Source organism: Lithobates pipiens, unplaced genomic scaffold (genome assembly GCF_037356315.1).
Source record: "Lithobates pipiens isolate NorthernLeopardFrog02 unplaced genomic scaffold, aLitPip1_a1.2 Scaffold_22, whole genome shotgun sequence".
In the NCBI taxonomy this organism is placed as follows: Eukaryota; Metazoa; Chordata; class Amphibia; order Anura; family Ranidae; genus Lithobates; species Lithobates pipiens.
Genome location: NW_027507784.1, coordinates 80325922 through 80347904, shown reverse-complemented (window position 1 = coordinate 80347904; position 21983 = coordinate 80325922). Strand labels below are relative to the sequence as shown.

General features: G+C 44.1%; 1 protein-coding gene across 1 annotated transcript in view; it reads right to left on the bottom strand.

The window, feature by feature from the left end:
* Positions 1–21983, bottom strand: part of LOC143923852 (lactase/phlorizin hydrolase-like) — a 64573-nt gene that overhangs the window by 31941 nt on the left and 10649 nt on the right. The window contains exons 4-8 of the mRNA XM_077447774.1: positions 18185–18290; positions 16955–17030; positions 8710–9379; positions 5238–5883; positions 1388–2941 (exon numbers count right to left, since the gene is read on the bottom strand). Coding sequence (XP_077303900.1) covers positions 1388–2941; positions 5238–5883; positions 8710–9379; positions 16955–17030; positions 18185–18290 — 3052 coding nt within the window. The remainder of the gene's footprint in view (positions 1–1387; positions 2942–5237; positions 5884–8709; positions 9380–16954; positions 17031–18184; positions 18291–21983) is intronic.

Below are 21983 nucleotides of genomic sequence, written 5' to 3'. Positions count from 1 at the left end.
TACAGCCCCCAGAGAGTGGCGCTGTAATTCATTTCTGCCGCTAGATGTCCCTGTCTTGTGAGTTTAACGAAGCACAGCATTATTTAACCCTACAGACTGAGGACATCTATTGATGGCAAGGCGTCATGGACTGTGTGTCATCATGACGCATTGTACTGACATAAAATGATGCAGAGAGAGACCTCATTACATCAATACTGCAATTTGTATCTTCAAAGGGATATTAAAGGCTACATTAAAAAAGATGTTATACTTACCTGCTCTGTGCAATGATATTGCAGGGAATGGTCCCTTACCTCTTATTCTGGAAATCGCCCACTGGCGCTATCTGCTCCTTCCTTTCAGTGCCTCGTGTTATGGGGGCACCCGTGCAGGCGCGCTCCCGAGCTTGGCTGTGTGCACCCATAGACAAGCACAATACTGGTAAGCCACGACCCTGCTCCCTCCTCAGAGGAGTTTGACTGACAACAACAGGAGCTCATGGTTCCGACTGCCCTCAGTGTCTCCTGTGAGACCAGGAAGAGAAGAGGGTGGTGAAGCAGCCAGAACAACAGTGGATCGGTGACAGGACTCAGGCAAGTGTTTAGGGATGGGGTGAGGTTTACCTTAATGCAGAGAATGGATTAAAAGATAACTATGACAAAAGATTTTTTGGCCATACTTCTCTTGTGGGTTACAGGAGTACACCTATGTTTGTCCACTATCAGCTAATGAAGATGGGCTGCTCCAGGCTCTGGGAGGGTCCTGACAATATTGTCAGGATCCAACTGGCTGCGCCTCCCAGCATGGAGATGAGAGCAGCAGCCAGCCGCATCCATAACCTGTCCAGTCCAGAGCTCCTGTGAGTGCTGGAGATTCAGAGCAGATTGCCATTACTGAGATCTTGAGGCAGAGAACTGAGTGATCAGCGGTCATGTGAGTCTTAGAGCTGACCTGGGACAGCTGAGGCAAGGATTAAGATTTGTTTTTTCAATATCCTATACTTCTTGAGTTTAAAATCACTTTTATGGTTGTCCATTACTGGAAACTATCTGCAGAGGACCCTGCTTGTACCATGTATGGCCTGAGGACAAAGTTGGGGGGGGCTTTAACCCAAGGTAATCAGAGCCGCTTTTGCAGAAATGAATGCGGGGAAACCTGCATCCAATACACATCTGTGTGAACCCGGCCTTAAGCTTTGGCAAAAAACATGGAAGCTGACTGGTTTCTATGCAGAGCTGCACCAGATTTTGCACTCTCCAGTTTTAGTAAATCAATCCCTATGACTTGGAAATTAGAAAAGCCAGCAAACCAAAATGATAACCAGTTAGACAATTTTCAGAGGGAAGTCATCAGCGGCAGCCTACAAAAAGATAGATATAGATAGACAGACAGGCAGTTTACAGACCTTTCAATGCTTCATCAATGTATGTCTTGTAATATTCTATTCGTGCAATGTCATCAAAATCTGGGTTGCTGTCCATTGAAAGTCCACTTTCAGTGACATAGATTGGGACATCTCCGTACTCTTCTTTAACCCAATTAAGAAGCCTCCTCATTCCCCAGGCTACTGCCCTGTAAACATCATAAAAAGCTGTGGTAGGCCAACTATCATCAAATCTTTCTACAATGTCAATATCAGTACTGAAAGATGGGGGTTGCAGGCTGACAATTTTCTGCTGAACTATTTTGGTGGTGTAGATATTAATACAGAAAACATCAGCTGTGCCCTGGATATAGGCCTTCTCTTCATCTGTAAAAGTTGGAAGTCTGGAGGATAAGAGACCCTGTAGCTCACTCTTGTTGGCCACTTGCCATTTCATGGCTTCAGGGTAATCACCATTTATGAAGATGGGATGAGCAAACCACCCCAGTGTGAACTGCAGGTAACGGTCAGCAGCTTCAATGTCCTTTGGGTCTGTTCGGTCATTGGGTTCCACCCAGTTTGTGTTGAGGCTTAATGAGATCACACCTTGTTGGTTTCCTCGATAATTATCATCATAAGTATGGTAGACTCTGGCATGGGCTCTCAACAAGTTGTGACCTATTCTGTATGGAGCATACCCAGGGTCTTTTACTGCAGGTGGGTGTATACCAGTCCCATACCCAGCTGTTGCAATGGTGTACGGTTGGTGGAATGTCATCCAGAACTTGACCCTATCTCCAAATGTCCTAAAGCAAAAGTCAGCATAGTCATTAAAGGCTTCAATGACAGCGTCATTTTCCCAGCCACCTAAATCTTGGAGAGCTTGTGGAAGATCAAAGTGGTAGAGGGTCACCATTGGAGAAATTTTACTTGCTAGTAGACCATCAATGAGCCTGTTGTAGTAGTCAACACCTTTGTCATTGGGCGTGCCTTGTCCAGTTGGAAATATTCTAGACCAGGAGATGGAGAAACGGTAACTGTTTACTCCTAAGCCTCTAAGCATGTACAAGTCTGCATCTAGCTGGTGGTAACTGTCGGATGCTATGTCCCCATTGTCATTTGCAAATGTATTTCCAGGTACATGTGTAAATGTGTCCCAAATACTGGGCCCCTTTCCATCTTCATTCCACGCTCCTTCCACCTGGTAGGCCGAAGTTGAAACACCCCATTTAAAATCTTCTGGAACAGCTGAATAATGATACATGTCTCTTTCAAAGGCTGTCTGCCCTGAAAACTTCTCCCACACAACTTTTGCTTTTGAAGGAACCTCCGAGGCTGGCTGGGGAGCCAACTTTCGAGACTGCAGCCATTTTGCACTTGAAAACTTTTTGTCAGTTTTTAAGCTAGAAAAGCCATTGTTCGCAATAATTGTGGAGTATGAGTAGGCGGATGCTTTTGGGGTACGTTGTCTATTTGCGTTTTGGAAATCAACGTGATGTAAGCCAAACCTCTGGTTGTATCCCTCAGGGCCCTCAAAGCCATCCAAGAGGGACCGGACTATGTAGGATCTTATAACTACACCGTCAGAATTGAATGCTGCAAGTGGAATAAGGAGGCACAAAGGTCAGAATATATACAAAATATGTAAGGAAGGGTTAAAAATGACTTATTATATCAACTGGATACTCCAATAAAGCATGACAAATTAACATTTAAAGCACCACTGGGGGGTAATATGTGGCAGATATGAAGCGTTTGCACCTTTGGCTAGCAGCCTCCCAAACCTTCCTGACATGGCCCCACTCTAGCTGCAGCACATCCCTATTGACCAATAAGGTTGTCCATCAAAGCGATTGGAACAGTGCTTAGAAGATGAAGAAGTGGAAAAGCTGGTGAAAGGGGGAAGAGGTGAGATACTGCTCACCCACATTATGCACAGACACTATCCACACTAGGCACCCACACAGACACCCAGACACTGTAGTGGTCTTAATGGGGAAACAAAATGGGGCTCTCAATTACATGAGGGGTCTATTACTCTACTTTCTTACACCAGCTTTGAGGCATTTTTTCTCCTACTGACCACGCGTTAGGGACAAAATATTACGAACCAATGCACTCTGTACGCTGTGCTGTATCTTACAGTCCTGTCCACTGCACTGCATTCACCATTTCCCACATTAGACATCTGACCTGATCTGTATTTGCCATGTTGCTAATTATGCTCCTGACACTTGCACTGTAAATGATATGGTGTACATTATATTTCTCTGTCCCCTGCACTATATGTTATATTGTATGTTATACTCCTGACTGCATTCAGTGTTTTGTACATTATAATTTTGACTCCTGTGCTGTATATGATATGTTGTACATTAAATTAAAGTGTTTTGCACAGATAATCCACGATTCTCTTCTTCTCGTGTCCCCCGCTGGTGCTCCTGGCTCTCAATAGCAAGCTGAAGGGTCCAATGATACCAGCTGCTGAGGGATCTATTGTTGCTGGAGGGTCTATTGTTGCTAGCAACAATAGCAACATAAGACCCTCCAATCTTATGTTGCTAGTGGGTCAGTTGTTGCTGGGAGGGATCTACTGTTGAGGGAGGAGTATATGGTTTCTGGATGCTGGAGGGTCTATTAATGCTTGCTGCTGTAGGATCTATTGTTGCTGGCTGCTAGAGCATACATTGTTGCTGGGGGGATTTATTGTTGAGGAAGGGGTCTATTGTTGCTGGGGGTGCCTTATGTTGCTGGTGGTCAATTGTTGCTGGGAGCGATCTGTTAAGGAGGGGTCTATTGATGCTGGCTGCTGGAAGAACTATTTTTGCAGGTGGGGGTCTATGTTCCTGGGGTGGGCCTGTTGTGAGGCGATATTTTGTTGCAAGCCATTTATTGTTGTAGGGGGGGATCTATTATTGTTTGGGTTGTCTATTTTTGCTTGGGGGTGGGGGGGGGGGGGGGGGCTATTGTCGCTAGCTGCATGGGATCCATTTTACTGCTTTTCTTATTATAATTACCAAATTCCATACAGATTACTTAGCACCACAAAATTATACTTCTGTTTTCTCTAAGCCCTTATACACACGGTCGGACATTCCGACAACAAAATCCGTCAGATTTTTTCAGACGGATTTTGTCCGAAACTGGTGTTACACGGTAGGACAAAGTTGTCGGAAAATGTGATCGTTCAGAAGGTGATGAGGTTCGTTCGTTACGATGGGACTACGTTGAGGCTAGTGGCCAATAGCTTTGGTCTCCTAATTCGATCTGAGCATGCATGGCACTTTGTCCGATTGGAATTCTCTACAAACGATCAGACTTTGTCCGAACGGATCATGTTGTTGGAAAAATTTATATCCAGCTCTCAAACTTTGTTGGTCGGACATTCCGACGGAAAAAGCCCGATGGAGCCCACACACGGTCGGATTATCCGACAACACGGTCCGATCGGACATTTTCCGTTGGAATTTCTTACCGTGGGTACAAGGGCTAAAAGAGGTGGTACTGAGAGATGGGCATGTGGTGGAAACATGGGATGGTGGTTGGAGGTGGGTAGGGGGCAGAGACAAGTGGTGACTTGGGAGGGGGGAGTTCCTGCACTTATTTTTTGAGAAAAAAGCCCTGACTGTGGGTCTGAAGCTGGACAGTATGAGATAGCTGATTATACACAAGTTAATCTATCAATCTTATGTACCACCAGTCTAATAAGAGGTCACATATTCTTCCATACTAGAATAAGCCGATATTTCTGAGGGCACTGACAGTTAAGTGGTGAAGTAAGGCAAGTATCCATGGGTTGAGAAGCAAACGGGCAAAGTAACAGATATTCTTTACAGTAAATGCAAATTCTCAACCCTTATAAATATCACATTTCTTATTCAATGGGCATTACCTTTAAGAGCTTCATTGATGTAGGAGGTCAGGTACTGCACTCTGGCCGTGTCATTGAATACATCTCCTGTACTGGATGTTGGCATTCCATTGCCAGTTATATATATTGACACTACTGCGTTCCCATACTCTTCCTTGACAAAATTCAAAAGCCTCCTGAGGCCCCATGGCACAACTGAGATCCATGGAGAGGCGGTGGTTGGCCAGGATGGATCCACATGTGTAGTAAACCCACCAATGTATTCATAGCTGGACTCACAAACAGAGCTGCTAGAGACATTGACCAGTCGGGTTGTGTAGTGCGAGATCCCAATGAAGTCTGCAGTACCTAAAATATAGTTTTTCTCCACTTCAGTGAAAGTGGGCAATGGAGCCACTATGCTGGGGCACTGGGTGTTCTTCTGGTTTACCTGTGTCTTTAGAACCTCAGGGTAGTCTCCATTCAACAGAATAGGATGAGCAAACCACCCCAGCATGAACTGGACATATCGCTCCGCAGCGCTCACACTTTCTGGGTCATTGGGGTTAGCTGGCTCTGCCCAGTCTGAATTCAGAGAGATGCCCACCGCTCCATATTGCTCGGCACGGTACTTTTCATCAAAGACATGCCAGGCCCTTGCATGAGCCTTCACAATATTATGGGTAACCTGTGAAAACAACGTAAGAAAGAGTGTTACTGAGCAGGCAGTTCTACGTACAGAATGACAAATCATAAAGTTTCAAATATGGCTAAAGTATATATCAAGCCAAAATGTTTTCCATGTTTTGGATAGGAATAGGATTACAACCCCTATCAGATTTTACTGCTGTCTAGAGGGAGCAGATTTCTCTTACTTTAGGGAGCTGTCCTCTCATTCTTCTTTTATACCTTAATACAGAATGTGAAAGGAAATCACCCCAATGGGATAGAGGTAGCAAAAAAAAAAAAAACTCATCAGGGGTTTTTGTTATTCCCTTCTCTACTGTCTAAGGCCGGGTTCACAGTAACTGTGGTCGCAACTCGCAACAGGGGGTCCGGTGCATCCCTGTTCTCCATTGCAGGTGCTAATCAGGTGTGAATTTTTGCCTGAATTTGGACCAGAAAAAGAGCCATAGATAGATAGGACCCTTTTCCAGTACAGACCGCGGTCATCCCGGAACTGTGTGAACCGGCTCCATTGAGAGTTGGTCACAGTCTCCTGTCATGCGAATTGGATATGGGGAAACCCGCATCGAATTCGCATAAGTGTGAACCCAGCCTAAATAAAAATAAAAAAGTTTTGGCTTTACACACCCTGTCCTCTCTGATCGCTTTACAGTTAACCCCTAAAGTCAGCTCTTAAAACACAACTCCGAGCAAAAAAAAGTCTCCCTTGAGGTGTTAAATGCAATACTCACCACCTCTCCAGCGATTTCTCTTGCAGAAATTTTTTCCACCACTAGACGTCAGATATGCAGATGACACATTTCAACCTGAAGGTCTTTATCATGTACTTTGGGTTGAAATACAGTATCTACATATAATGTAGTGTTTCTTAAGCCCCGTACACATTGGCCGTATGTCGGGCAGCATAAGCCGGTTCATTTGAAGCCGGCTGACATTCGACCTGTGTGTGTTGCAGCTGGTCCGACAGAGGCCAGTCATTCGGCTGGTTTCTTTTGAAGGACTGTGACCGATAAAGGTCTGCAGGCTGGTCATCAGCCAATGACTGAGTGCGCTGCCGAAGTGTTCTGGTGGGGGGGGGGTCCCCCCTGTAAGAACACAATAGAACAGCAGCGGATATCGCTGTACTAGCATCGGATTGTTAGTATAGTGGCTCCAACCTAAACTGTCTGTTTTTTTAGTTCAGCCCACTAGGTTGAATGAACAAAAACTAGTAGTGTGTACTAAGCTTTAGACAGGATTAGATGTTTCATGGGAAGAAGAATGAAGGACTGATTTTATCCTCAATTGGAGACCTAAATCATTTTCAAGATATACTTTATATATATATGGAATGTTTTGGGTGTACATGTTTTATATTGTTTTGTGGTGTGTATATAATTGCATTAGTACTCAGGAGCCAAAAAGCAGCCATATTGGTCCAAATGCATTGGTTGTGCTTTGTAACTTCACACGCTATTCATATTGCCGCGTACACACGGTCAGAATTTCCGACAACAAATGTCCGGTGTGAGCTTGTTGTCGGAAATTCCGACTGTGTGTAGGCTCCATCAGACATTTGTTGTTGGAATTTCAGTAGTTGTGTATTTTTTTTTGGGGGGGTTTTACCAGGTAGGTTGAGCTAGGTGTTGGAACCAGTCAGTGGTGTCAATTAAATACGTTGCTCGAAAACTAAACTGGATAATGATTAACGATAAACTCTTGTGTCTCCTCAAATATACCCAGTCGACGTTTGATAAGACCAGGAAATCTGGCTGTGGTAACTGCGGAGAGTCTTATGCCACGTACACACGACCGGACTTTTCGAGGGACAAGGTCCGACAGACTTTTGACGGAGTTCTGATGGAGTTCTGACAGAGTTCTGATGGACTTTCCAAATGAACGGACTTGGCCACACACAATTACACCAAAGTCCGACGGATTTGAACGTGATGACGTACGACTGGACTAGAATAAGGAAGTTCATAGCCAGTAGCCAATAGCTGCCCTCGCGTCGGTTTTTGTCCGTCGGACTAGCATACACACGTACTTATTTCTCGGTAGGAACTGGGTCCGGCGGAGTTCTGGCGGAAAAATTTGAAACATGTTCCATTTCTAAAGTCTGTCAGACTTTTGCAAATCAAAAGTTCGCTGCAGCCCACACACAATCGAATGATCTGCCGGAATTTTTTCCGACGGACTTTTGATGTTGAAAAGTCTGGTCGTGTGTACGCGGCATAATGCATCCTGGGGATCTTGATCATATCTTTTCTACTTCCGTCCTTTCTCTCTAATCTTCTTCACGTTTCTCCCGTGCCTTGCCTACTTCTTCCTTCTTTTGGACATCCAAGAAATTTCTGCTTGATAGTAATTTGTTTTTGTGTAGGCACTTGGTGCAAGTAAAGCCCCATACACACGATCAGATTTTCTGCTGTTTTTTTCCTTCAGATTTACCAAAACCATCTAGTGCAAGGGCCTGCCTGATTGCATACACATTGAAACTTCTAAGTTTTGGTTAATCTGAAGGAAAAAAATCAGCAGAAAATCTGATAGTGTGTATGGGGCTTAAGACAGCAAGGGAGAATGTCGAATAAAAGAGATGACCTCTTTAGAACCTGCTCTTTCCTCTAACGTTGTAGCAATTGTTGAGATGTAATAGTATTTCTCTTCTATACCCTAATTGAATACTTTGTCTTCACTATATTGGTTACCCCATGAAGGGAATTTGTACCCAAGTGTTTGTCTACTTTTTCCCCCTCGTGGGTGCTCTGTTTTCTTAAATGCATAAAAATGTAATAAAAAGATTGAAATCTAGAAAACACATTATGCTATTTTTTTTTTTAAGTTTCACCTTAAATGAGGCGTTCCCTGGATCTTTAATCCCAGGGGCATGTTCTCCAGTGCCATAACCCGCATAACTGACCACCCAGGGTTCATGGAAGGTTATCCAAATCTTCACCCGGTCTCCGAAACTGCTAAAACAGAAATCAGCATATTCCTCAAAGGCATCAATGATGGATTCATTCTGCCAGCCACCTGCCTCCTGCAGAGCTTGGGGTAGATCCCAGTGGTATAATGCCACAATTGGTGTGATATTTTCTTCTATTAATCTATCAATCAGTTTATTGTAGTATTTCACCCCCGATGTGTTAACTGTGGACTTTCGCCCTGTTGGGAAGACTCTGGACCAGGAGATGGAGAAGTAGTAGACCTTAGACTGTAGACTTTTTAGGAGGTTCACGTCATAGTCAATCTTATTGTAGCTGTCAGAGGCCACATTTCCAGTGGCATTGTCTTGAGCATTGCCTTGTTCTCCAAACACATCCCATATAGACTGTCCTCTTCCTCCCTCAGTCCAACCCCCTTCAACTTTGAAGGCAGCAGAAGAAGAACCCCACAAAACATTACCAGGGAATCTTTCGGATAAGAAGGCATCACGCTCATCTGGTGTCTGGCTGGCAAACTTCTCCCAAACAGTGGTAAATGCTGACCGTGAAGATCTATCCAACTGCTTCTGTGATCTGCAACAAAAGAAACAATCAGCCTTTTCCCATGGTGCCAGCAATCTAAACGGGAAAAATCATTTTCCCAGAAAAGTTACATTGTTGTATGTAAGTTGTTGCTGAATATAAAATTTCTCTTGGTTGCGAGGGTTTCAGTTGAAACAAAAAGGCCTTGTTGCAGAAACATCAGTTTTTCTACAAGGGCACAGAAAAAAACTATTGTTCTCTATGTGCCCTGTTTACACCCCAACACTGATATCACATGCAGATTTTTTCTGCACAGGAAAACTGATGTGAAACTAATGTCAGTTTTCCCCTCAGTTCCCATCAGTTTTCATGCATGTATAGTGTGAATGAGCCCTTAACCGCTTAAAGGGGTTGTAAAAGTTTGCGTTTTTTCACCTTAATGCATCCTATGCATTATGGTGAAAAAACACCTGTCAGTGACCGGCCCCCCAGCCCCCCATTTTACTTACCTGAACCCTCGAACTTGTCCCGCGGGGATGCACTCTCTCTCTCTGCCCAGGGTTCTCGGCTCTTGATTGGATAGATTTATAGCAGCGCAGCCATTGGCTCCCGCTGCTGTCAATCAAATCCAAAGAAGTGGGAGCGGAAGGGCGTGGCCGAGGCCTGCATTATGCCTCTATAGACACCGAATGCTGGACTCGGGACCGCGCCCACAAGATAACCCCCCCCCCCCCCCGGGAGACCGTTTCTCCCACAGAGTTATCTGATTTGGGGAGGAGCCAAGAGAGCCACCGGGCGACCCCAAAAGAGCAGGGTCAGTGCCACTCTGTGCAAAACGAGCTGCACAGTGGAGGTATGACATGTTTGTTATTTAAAAAAACAAAAAAACAAACAAACCTTTAGTGTCACTTTAACTGCTTCCGGACCAGCCGCCGCAGTTTTACTGTGGCAGATTGGCTCCCCTGTGCAAAACCACGTTACTGTATGTGGGCTCATGGGGTCCGGATAGCAGACATGGGGGGTGCCGATGCTCGTGGCCGACAGTCGCGATGACCGTCGGTGTCCTATCAGATAGTGTCCCCCATCACATTGTGTCCGCCCTGTACTGCGCTTGTGCAGCACGGGGGACAAGGAGAAGCCGAACATCTCCAAAGATAAACGGCGCCTGCACAGTGAGTCCAGATTCAAGCCCCACCATCCAAGTGGACATAGAGTTAGAATATAAAATAGCCGAGGGAAGCGAGGGGCCCTGTTACTATGAGCAACCGTATGTCCACTTGGAGGGTGGGGCTTCAACCTGGACTCAGTGCGCAGGCGCTGTTCTTTTTCTGAGACTTTTGGAGTCTCCTTGTCTTCCATACTGCACAAGCGCTGTGCCTGCACCGCCTTTTAGTGTTAACCCCTTCACTGCCAGTGAAATTTTTACAGTAATCAATGCATTTTTAATCGCACTGATAACTGTATAAATGCCAGTGGTTCCAAAAATGCGTTAAAATTGTCCGATGTGTCCGCCATAATGTCGCAGTCATGATAAAAATCGCAGATCTCCACCATTACTAGTAGAAAAAAAAAATAATAATAATAAAAATGCTATAAATCTATCCTCTATTTTGTAGACGCTATAACTTTTGCACAAGCCAATCAATATATGCTTACTGCGATTTTTTTTTAACCAAAAATATGTAGTAGAATACATATCGGCCTAAACTTAGGAAAAAAAATGTTTTATACATTTTTGGGGGATATTTATTATAGCAAAAAGTACAAAATAATCTGTTTTTTTTTTCAAAATTGACGCTTTTTTTGTTTATAGCGCAAAAAATAAAAAATGCAATGTGATCAAATACCACCAAAAGAAAGCTCTGTTTGTGGGTAAAAAAGGACGTCAATTTTGTTTGGGTACAACGTTGCACGGCCGCGCAATAGTCAGTTAAAATGTCACAGTGCCGAAATGCAAAAAGTGCTCTAGTCAGGAAGGGGGTAAATTCTTGGGCTGTAGAGGTTAAGGACCGCCCCATGTACATTTACTGTGGCAGGGCAGGCCTTAAGCGTGAAATCATGTACCTGTATGTGATTTCTTCTTCCTGGTATGGGGCGCACACGCACAGCCAGAGGCCCGCTCCCACTGTGATTGGACACAGTGGGGGTCAATCAGTGGGTCTGGCAGACCTGATGTCCACCAGAAACCCGGTGATCATTCAGAGAGAGGCAGAGCGGCGGTCGGCCTATGTAAACAAGGCAGACCACCATTCTGCCAAAGGGGAAAATTTTGATTTTATGTTTCTGCTAAGAAACAAGGATCTCTGTTTTCCTTTAGTCAAAGCACATCCCCCACAGTTAGAAAGCACCCCCTAGAGACACATTTAACGATTTGATTGCTCCTGTTAAACCCTTCCCTGCCAGTGTCATTAGTACAGGGACAGTGCATTTTTTTTTAGCACTGATCACTGTATTGGTGTCACTGGTCCACAAAAAGTGCCACTTAGTGTCAAATTTGTCCACCGCAAAATTGCAGTCTGGCTAAAAGTCGATGAGCGCTTACATTACTAGTAAAAAATAAAAAAAAAATAAAAAGTCCTAAATCTATCCCATAGTTTATAGGCGATATGGGGTTGATTTACTAGAGGCAAATAGAGTGCGCACTTTGCAAAATGGAGTTGCTCCAGAGCTTAGTAAATGAGCAGAAGCCCTGCTGACTTCCATCATCCAATCCCGTGCAAGCAACAATGCGTTTTTTTTTTTAAATGTTCCTTGCCTGTGATTGGATATTCTTTGAAAAGTGAAGCTTTACCTCATTTACTAATCTCTGTAGCCGTTTGAGGAGGCCACAAGGATGGTGAGCAGTGACAGTGCATGCATCAGTGACACTGTACCTCTTGTCCACCTGTTGGAGCATACGCTGCGTGGAATAATGTACAGGGCCTGCCTCTATGGGGGATCAGATGAGCACGGACCGTCTGTCCATGTTCATCCGATCCGCTCTGCAGACGGATAGAAAAATAGGATTTTTCTCCGTCTGCAGAATCGGACAATAGCGGAGGCGGATGATAGCGGGTGTCTGCGGATGTTCATCTGCAGACACCCGCTATCCCATAGGGATGCATGTATGTCCGTATTTCATCCACAAACGGATGGATGAAATACGGACATAATGTCCGCATGTGTGAAAGGGGCCTTATTCCTAAGAATTACAGGCCTATAAAATAAAACGTCAAATTTCTATGCACATTGTACCACTTTGAGCATCAAAAATCTGACATAATCATAACTCCAGGGAGGTTAAAATACACCTATGATAAAAATTATACACCCTTCATTTCTTTTTAAGTGGGCAATCTTAAAAAATCTGCAGGGGATTAAAAAAAAAGTATATATTTGTTATTTCCTTTTGATAAAAACTATAAAAATCATTGAAAGAGAAAAAGGAAAAGTATCTCAGATTCAGGAAGACATTCTTGGAGTTTGTTTTCTTCTGTCAGTTACATAACTTGGGCAAAGCTAAGGTTCCGGAGAAATACTGCTGCGTGGTCTGGCCTTGGTTTCCCTGGCAATGGCAAAGTATGTATTTGTTTAACCACTTAACAACCGCCCATTGCCGATTAACGGCTTCAGGGCGGTTGTTTAACTCTGAGAGGCCGTTAATTAAAGGCCTCCCAGAATTCTGCTCTCGCGCGCCCCCTGGGGCGTGCACACGAGAGCATCCGTGACCGCTGGGTCCAGTGGACCCGGCGCATCACGAATCACGGTAAACGGCCGCTCATTGCGGCCGTTTACCACGTGATCGCTCCGTCAAATGACGGAGTGATCACTTGTAAACAAGCCGGCGTCATGTTATGACGCCGGTTCCTCCCTCCCCTCTCTGTACCGATCGGTACAGCGGAGGGGGAAGAGATCGGTGTCAGCAGCGATGTGGGCTGCATCTGCAGTGCCCACATCGCTGCTCACCGAAAATTAACCCCTCAAATCCCTGCAAATACTCTGCATTACTCTGCAATTCCCTGCAAATACTCTGCATTACTCTGCAATTCCCTGCAAATACTCTGCATTACTCTGCAATTCCCTGCAAATACTCTGCATTACTCTGCAATTCCCTGCAAATACTCTGCAATTCCCTGCAAATACTCTGCAATGCCCTGCAACACTCTGCATTGCCCTGCAACACTCTGCATTGCCCTGCAACACTCCGCAATGCCCTGCAACACTCCGCAATGCCCTGCAACACTCTGCAATGCCCTGCAACACTCTGCAATGCCCTGCAACACTCCGCAATGCCCTGCAACACTCCGCAACGCTCTGCAATACCCTGCAACACTCTGCAACACTCTGCAACACCCGCCAATACCCTGCAACACTCTGCAATGCTCTGCAACCCCCGCCGATACCCTGCAACACTCTGCAATGCTCTGCAACCCCCGCCGATACCCTGCAACACTCTGCAATGCTCTGCAACACCCGCCAATACCCTGCAACACTCTGCAATGCTCTGCAACACCCGCCAATACCCTGCAATGCTCTGCAACGCAGTACTCTGCAACACCATGCTCTGAGATACCCAGCCATAGTCGGTGATACCCTGCAATACCCAGCCATAGACATCTCCCGCCGCCCTCCGCCCTCCGGTGCTTCTACCGAATCGCTAATACGATCAAAGCCAGAATCTTTTTTTTTTTTCAGGCTTCCCAGCTTAGAGGTGAGATGTGGGTCTTATTGACCCCACATCTCACTGTAAAGAGGACCTGTCATGCCATATTCCTATTACAAGGGATGTTTACATTCCTTGTAATAGGAATAAAAGTGATCAAAAAAATTATTTTTGGGGAAAAAAATGTCAAACTAAAATAAATAAAGTAAAATGAACAATAAAAAAAAATGTTTTTTTTAAAGCGCCCCTGTCCCCATGTGCTCGCATGCAGAAGCGAACGCATGCGTAAGTCCCGCCCACATATGAAAACGGTGTTCAAACCACACATGTGAGGTATCGCTGCGAACGTTAGAGCGAGAGAAATAATTCTAGCCCTAGACCTCCTCTGTAACTCAAAACATATAACCAGTAAAAAAAATGTAAATCGTCGCCTATGGGGATTTTTAAGTAGCGACGTTTGCCGCCATTCCACGAGCGTGTGCAATTTTGAAGAGTGACATATTAGGTATCTATTTACTCAGCGTAACTTCATCTTTCACATTATGCAAAAATTGGGCTAACTTTACTGTGTTTTTTTTTTTTAAGCACAAAACAGTTTTTTTTCCAAAAAAAAGCATTCGAAAAATTACTGCACAAATACCGTGCCCCAAATATTTTGGGGTAAGATAATAAAAATATATCAGGAACTGACAGGTATAAGAATAAATCTTGATATAAAGACAATACTATTCTCCCATACACCTGAAAAACTAAAACGAAAAGAGATGGAATTTTTTTATCAAATAACTACAATAGCTAAAACTGTAATAGCACAGAAATGGAAAAAGGAAGTAGCCCCAACAATAATAGAGTGGAACTATGAGATGAGCGAGGTGTGTTTCATGGAGAAACAGATTAGACAAGAGGGATATGTAGAAAAACCGATGTCGGACTATTGGAAGAAATGGGAGGAATTGAGTACCTCAGGAAAATTGTGGGAATTTATGTAAGGGTGGGGGACTGAATGGATCAGTAATGACAATTTTTTTTTTTTTTTTTTTTTTTTTTTTTGTGTTGTTATGTTTTTGTTGTGTATGGGGAATGTTTTACAATGATGTGAAAATTGAATGGAAAATTTTTGAATGTATGTTTCATAATATAAATAAAGATAAATTTGAAACAAATACCGTGCGAGATAAAAAGTTGCAAAGACCACCATTGTATTCTCCAGGGTGTTTGCTAAAAAAACATATATAATGTTTTGGGAGTCTATGTAATTTTCTAGCAAATAAATGATGATTTTTACATGTAGGAGAGAAATGTCAGAATTGTCCTGGGTGCTCCAGAACACCTGATGGCGCTCCATGCATGTTGGGCCTCTGTATGTGGCCACGCTGTGTAAAAGTCTCACACATGTGGTATCACCATACTCGGGAGTAATAGCAGAATGTGTTTTGGGGTGTAATTTGTGGTATGCATATGCTGTGTGTGAGAAATAACCTGATAATATGGCAATTTTGTGAAAAAAAAAAAAAAAGTAAAAAGAATCTTGATTTTGCAAAGAATTGTGGGAAAAAATGACAACTTCAAAAAACTCATCATGCCTCTTACTAAATACCTTGGAATGTCTTCTTTCCAAAAAGGGGTCATTTGGGGGGTATTTGTACTTTTCTGGCATGTTAGGGTCTCAAGAATTGAAATAGGCCGTCAGTCCTTCAGGTGTGATCAATTTTCAGATATTGGCACCATAGCTTGTGGACTCTATAACTTTCACAAAGACCAAATAATATCCACCAATTTGTACTTATTTTTACCAAAGATATGTAGTAGTATAAATTTTGGCCAAAATTTATGAAGAAAAAATTACTAATCTGCTAAATTTTCTATTTTCCAGTGTTGCATGACTGAGTAATTGTCATTCAAAATGCGAGAGCACCGAAAGCTGAAAATTGGTCTGGTTATTAAGGGTGTTTAAGTGCCCAGTGGTCAAGTGGTTAAAGGTTTAATGGCATGAATGTGAATTCTAATGTGCTGAGGAACGAAGGTAATGTAATCCTGTCATCTTCACCTTGCTTCGGTCTTCCCCCCCTTCTCCTAGATAAGTCTGCAGTACATTAACACATTTTTTTAATTGTTGTGATGACCTTCAGCCTTCTCTTGCTTAAAGCACGAATTTTCCCCTTGATAATCATCTATCTTTTAGCACCATTATGGACAGTTATTGACAGTGACGGCTGGTGGGGTTTCTTGGGGGGGGGGCAGCAAACAACCCCCGGGCCAGCACTAGCACAACTGCCAGTTAGCCCATGCCCGGCGCTAACACCCCCCATCCACCACCCGCTGTCCTTACCATGGATGCGGGTGGTGAGAACAGCATGGTGGGCTCTGGTGTCCTCTCCTGGAGTCCTCTCTGCGGTGCATCTCCTCTCTGCTCCTCCTGGCGATAGGCATCCAATAGGATCACCTGAAGTTTTGGCCAATCGGGAAATGGGTTTCATACCTGGTTGACCGGGAGGAGGATGAGTGTTGCAAAAGCGAATGTTCATTCCCTGTTGCAACACACCTGGGTGGGCTCCGGTAGCATCCTCTGTGACCCGAGCCCACACAATTTTGAAGCCTATTAGAGCCTATGGCTCGAATCAGGTGATTCAAAAAACCCTGGCTGCTGTAATTCGAGCACACAGGGACCCGAAAGGGGCCGGACACATGACTAGGGGGAGGCAGCAGCGGCCGTGGATAGATTCATGCATAGCATGAATCTATCCACTGCATATAGGGGGTGGAGAGGAGAGAGGGGATGGTGCCTGGGTGCCCCTAATGGACGGGCCGCTGCTGGTTATTGACACATTCAGCTTCTTTCCACCCTTCACAAAGCATTCTCTTCTACCTCTTGGGGTCTCTGAACTATTTCTGGGAGTTTTCAGAGATAAAAGATGTAAACAAATGTCTGACTAAACCAATAAATAAGCACCATTTTTGTGTAAACTGACCCCACAATTACCTACCCTACTTTGCCTGAAGATACAGGGAGGAAATTGTTGACATCATATCCCAAGAAGGTGGCGCCTGTCCCAGTTATAGCTGAAAAGAAGAAATCAGAGTTATTAACCTGCAGACACAACAAGCAGTGAACAAAAATAGACGAGGAATGGGGTAGACTAGAGCTATGTCTGCTCTTTATTTAAAGTCAAACTTCAACCAAACCTTTTTTGTTCACTTTGGATACAGTCGAGGATTATGTCCCGTATACACGATCGGACTTCCCGACAACAAAACCGTGGATTGTTGGCTCCAACTTGTCTTGCATACACACGGTCACACAAATGTTGGCCAACAATTATGAACGTAGTGACATACAAGACGTATGTGATATCTCCATTACGAACACTAGTTTTACAAGACCGAGCGCTTCCGGCTCGTACTTGATTCCGAGCATGCGTGGACTTTTGTGCGACGGACTTGTGTACACTCGATCGGAAAGTTCGACAACAAAAGTTTGTTGGCGGAAAATTTGAGAACCTGCTAGCCAACATTTGTTGGCGGAAAGTCTGACAACAAATATTCGATGGAGCATACACACGGTCAGACTTTCCACCAACAAGCTCACATTTGTTGTCGTAAAATCCGATCATGTGTACGTGGCATTGGTGTCGCTAAAGGGTTGTTATTTCCATTTTTTAGACCTGTTGGGGAGATCTTGCCTTACTTCCTGTTCCTGTCAATGGAAGTTGAAGCCTTGCACAAAAAGTGAAAAAAGCTCTATATTCTCTCTGTATTCTTTTCTGTCTAGTGTCCTACTTCTGTAGGTGGTGCTAAAACCCTATGCTCAAGAATTAGAAGAGCTGTGTCTATCAAGGAATGTAAAATAAATCATTTTTTGCAAATCAACAGCTTCTCTTTAACTCTGCCCTCTCCAGAAAAACATACTTAGCTTTGGTTCACTCCCCGCCGCTCTGTTTAGCTGCTGGAATTGGAGGAAAATCCTCTGCAAAATATGAGTTTTCGGAGTCACAGCTCACACAGGGCTATGGATTCCACTGATTGGCCCTGTGTTGTCACATGGAGTGAGTCACATGATCCTCAGTACCTGGAAGTACTATCTTTTCTATTGGCTTCTTTGAATGTAGGTGTGGGGGGGGGGGGCAAAGGAAAAGGTAAGTATATGGTAGGTAGGGTGGAGGATTATGTCTAAGCTGGATGCAGCCATAATATCATAAAATATGACACTTTCTTACCTGTGTGTATGTTAAATGGCATAAGATTTTTACCGCTCTCCAGATTGCCATTACAGTTTGTGAGGGATAAACCAAAGACTAAAATCTTTAGATTCTTCTTCAGGTTCTAAAAATGTAAAGAAGAAAGACAATTGAAGCGTTGTTAAATCCAAAAACAAAAAGTAATATATTGCAACTTACCAGTCATTAGATGTGGTGGCTGTATTCGTTTTCTTCTTTTTATGCTTGTTTTCCTTTAGTTTTACCTGTTGATCCTGCCAGTAACATACCTTCTATATTAGGCTGGCTACATTTTGTATTAAAGGGGTTGTAAAGGTAAATGTTTTTTCACCTTAATGCATTCAATGCATTAAGGTGAAAAAACATCTGACACTGCCAGCGCCCCCAGTCCACCGTTTTACTTACCTGACCCCTCGAAAATCCCGCGCTCGCCCCGGACGTCCTCTTCACTGCTCAGCCTGGCCGCTGATTGGCTGGAGTGGATGGATGGAAAGCAGCGCTGCTGTCAATCACATCCACTGATGCGGAGCGCCGGGGGGCGGGGCCGTGTGAAACAGCGAGCGGCTATAGCCGCCGGCAGTATCACGGGAGTGAGCCCGCAGGTGCTTCTCACCATGCGAGGGAGCTCACATGAACGTGAGAAGTACCCGCGGGAGGAAGCAGAGACAGCTGCCGAGGGACCCCAGAAGAGCAGGTTCGGGGCCACTCTGTGCAAAACGAGCTGCACAGTGGAGGTAAGTATAACATGTTTGTTATTTAAAAAAAATATGTTTTTACTTTAAGGAGCAACAAAGACACCTTAGGACAGCAGCATTGTTAATCTGGGGGGAGGGGAGTGTTAGCTGGAGTATCAGATTTAGATACACTAACAAATTAAAGCCATCTAACACTTTATAAGCAGTTCCAGCAAACAGTTTTGTTCTTTTTTGGATAAAGGTTTTACATACAGGAATAAAAGCTGCCCATTGTAAGCACTCAGACTAACCAGCAGCCTACCCAAACAATCTATACAATTTAAACTTAGTTAAGCAGTTATTTGCCTGACACAGAGGCTACATTATCAGCTTCAAAGGGCTCTTTCACACTGGCGGCAATGCCTATTGCCCTTTGAAAACCGATCAGTGGAGGATTGCTTTCCAGAAGGCTGTATAGCAGCGGCTGGCAGGCATTAAAGCAGAGTTCCACCCAAAAATGGAACTTCCACTTTAAGTACTCGTGACCCCCTGACATGCCACATTTGGCATGCCATTTTTTTGGGGGGAGCGTGTACCTAGTTTTCCGTGGTGCCGGAAGGAAGTTCACCTCTCCCCCCTCCCTCCCTGCAATCGCCTGTGACACGTCACAGGTCCCAAAAGATTGCCCGGCCATTCATAATGCACTGCGTTGCTCACATATGCGCAGTGCGTGCCCGGCTGTGAAGCCACAGCCGGGCGCCCACACTTGCAATGCCGGTGCAGCAGAGAGGAGAGGGAGAGAAGCGAGGCTTCGGGCGCCCGCATCGCTGGACCGTGGGACAGGTGAGTGTCTGTTTATTAAAAGTCAGCCGCTACACTTTTTGTAGCTGCTGACTTTTAAATGGGTGGAACTCCGCTTTATAGAGGAGATTCTGTTGGCTTGCTGTTACGGCACATTTCCATTGACCTCAATGGGTAAGCTTGACAGGCTGTACTGGCTGTTAAACTCTGCTAGCCAAGTTAAAAATGCTGGGGCTGCGAAGAAAAGCATCAAGGCTGCAGCATGTGTATAGCCCTATCTACAGCCTGTAATGTTAGAATTAGAAGTAAAACCATTGCTCAAACACCTGTTTTTACATAGTTCATACTCAATGGGATTCATTCATCTGTATTCTGCAAAAATCCTGGTTGATCCTGCTGTTCACTGTCCCTCCTTCCTTGTCTGTGTCCCCGTTGCAGCCTGAGACTATGTAGACCAGCCATTGCCACATCTACTGAGCATGCTCCAGTTTCAGTTCCCTTCTAAGCTCTTAATTATCTCCTTTTTTTTAGGCTAGATTCACACTATGTATGGCGCGGGGCACAGCAGGGGGTCCGGTGCATCCCTGTTTACTGTTTCAGGTCTGAATTTTTGCCTGAATTCAGAGCTGAAACGGAGCCAAAGACGCACAAGACCCTTCTGCTGTTCGCTCCATGGCCGCTCGGAGATGTGTGAAGCGGCTCCATTGAGAAAAGGAAGGGGTAAGTAAATGACATAGGGGCCCAGGCAGCAGGGGGAATCTGAGCCACATGGGGTGTCAAGAGTGTGCCCATGCATGCCTGGCATCCCCCTACGTGCGCCCCTATGGTTATGAGCCACATTCTGCCTATGAAAAGGAAATAGTGGATTATTAAAAGATCAGCTCATGTGGGGGAAATTGACAACTGGTGTTAGAGAGATAAACATGTAGAAAGGGACTGCCAATCTGGCTGAATATTCCAGTAAAATGGCCCGGGTACTGTATTTTTCTGAAGCACACTGCACTAAAAGTGTGGTTTCATCATCAAAAAAAATTACTATTGAAAAGGAATATCGGTCCTGGTAGAACATTTAATAAAAATTTTACCAAATTATTTTGTTTATTTTTTGTGTCAAATGACTGTTTTTGAGCAAAGGATTGTTTTAATAAATATATCTATGACTGATCCCTTGTTTATCATTATGTGCACGGGCAACATTGCAGAGTTTGTCAATAATCTCTCATTGAACATGTGCACACCTGATCTCACCCAATTCCATTCATCACGGAACACTGGTGCTCAGCTTCAGTCTCTGCAAGCCACTCCGGTAACGATCATCATAAACACAAGCCGGCACTCCAGTAGCGATCCTTGCTAATAATTTTTACATCAAAAGTCTAAAAAGCTGCTTTACTGCCGTGTTTCAGCCACTCCGGGCCTTATTCATAGAAATGAGTAAGGCTCTGGAGTGGCTGAAACACGAATGCATATCTGTTAAGCTATTTTTTATTTATTTTTTTAATCATTCTTTATTTTGAATTTTCAAATACAAAGACAGAACAATGGACTGTATGTGCACGTGCAACATTGCGGAGTTTGTCAATAATCTCTCATTGTACATGTGCACACCTGATCTCACCCAATTCCATTCATCAGGGAACACTGGTGCTCAGCTTTAGTCTCTGCAAGCCACTCTGGTAACGATCATTATAAACACAAGCCGGCACTCCAGTAACGATCCTTGCTAATAATTTTTACATCAAAAGTCTAAAAAGCTGCTTGATGGTTATACTGCCATGTTTCAGCCAATCCGGGCCTTATTCATAGTAATGAGTAAGGCTCTGGAGTGGCTGAAACAGTTAAGCATATCTTTCAAGCTATTTTTTTTTTAAATAGTATATATATATATATATATATATATATATATATATATATATATAAAATTCTTTATTTTGAATTTTCAAATACAAAGACAGAATAATAGACTGTAACCATTGGGAGCAAGGTATGCAATGTAACAAGTTAAATTACCCCCCTTCCACCACCCCTGAAGTGATTGAGTGGCTAATAAGCCACTCTAATCACTTCTGATGGAAAGATAATCGCTGACGGAAAAGATCCATACCAGGATGATGACTGTAGGTGCATGCATCATCCCGGTATAACTACTGAAACCCGAGGACATCCATGGACTTCCTACTGGTGGCAAGTAGTTGAGAGATATAGTGCCTCAAGCTCCCAAATAGAGAGGCGTGTTCTAAGTAGACATGTGCATTTCGTTTCGTTCCGAATCGAAATTCGGATGAATTTTCATTATTTGGACATTCGGATGCATCTGAATTACA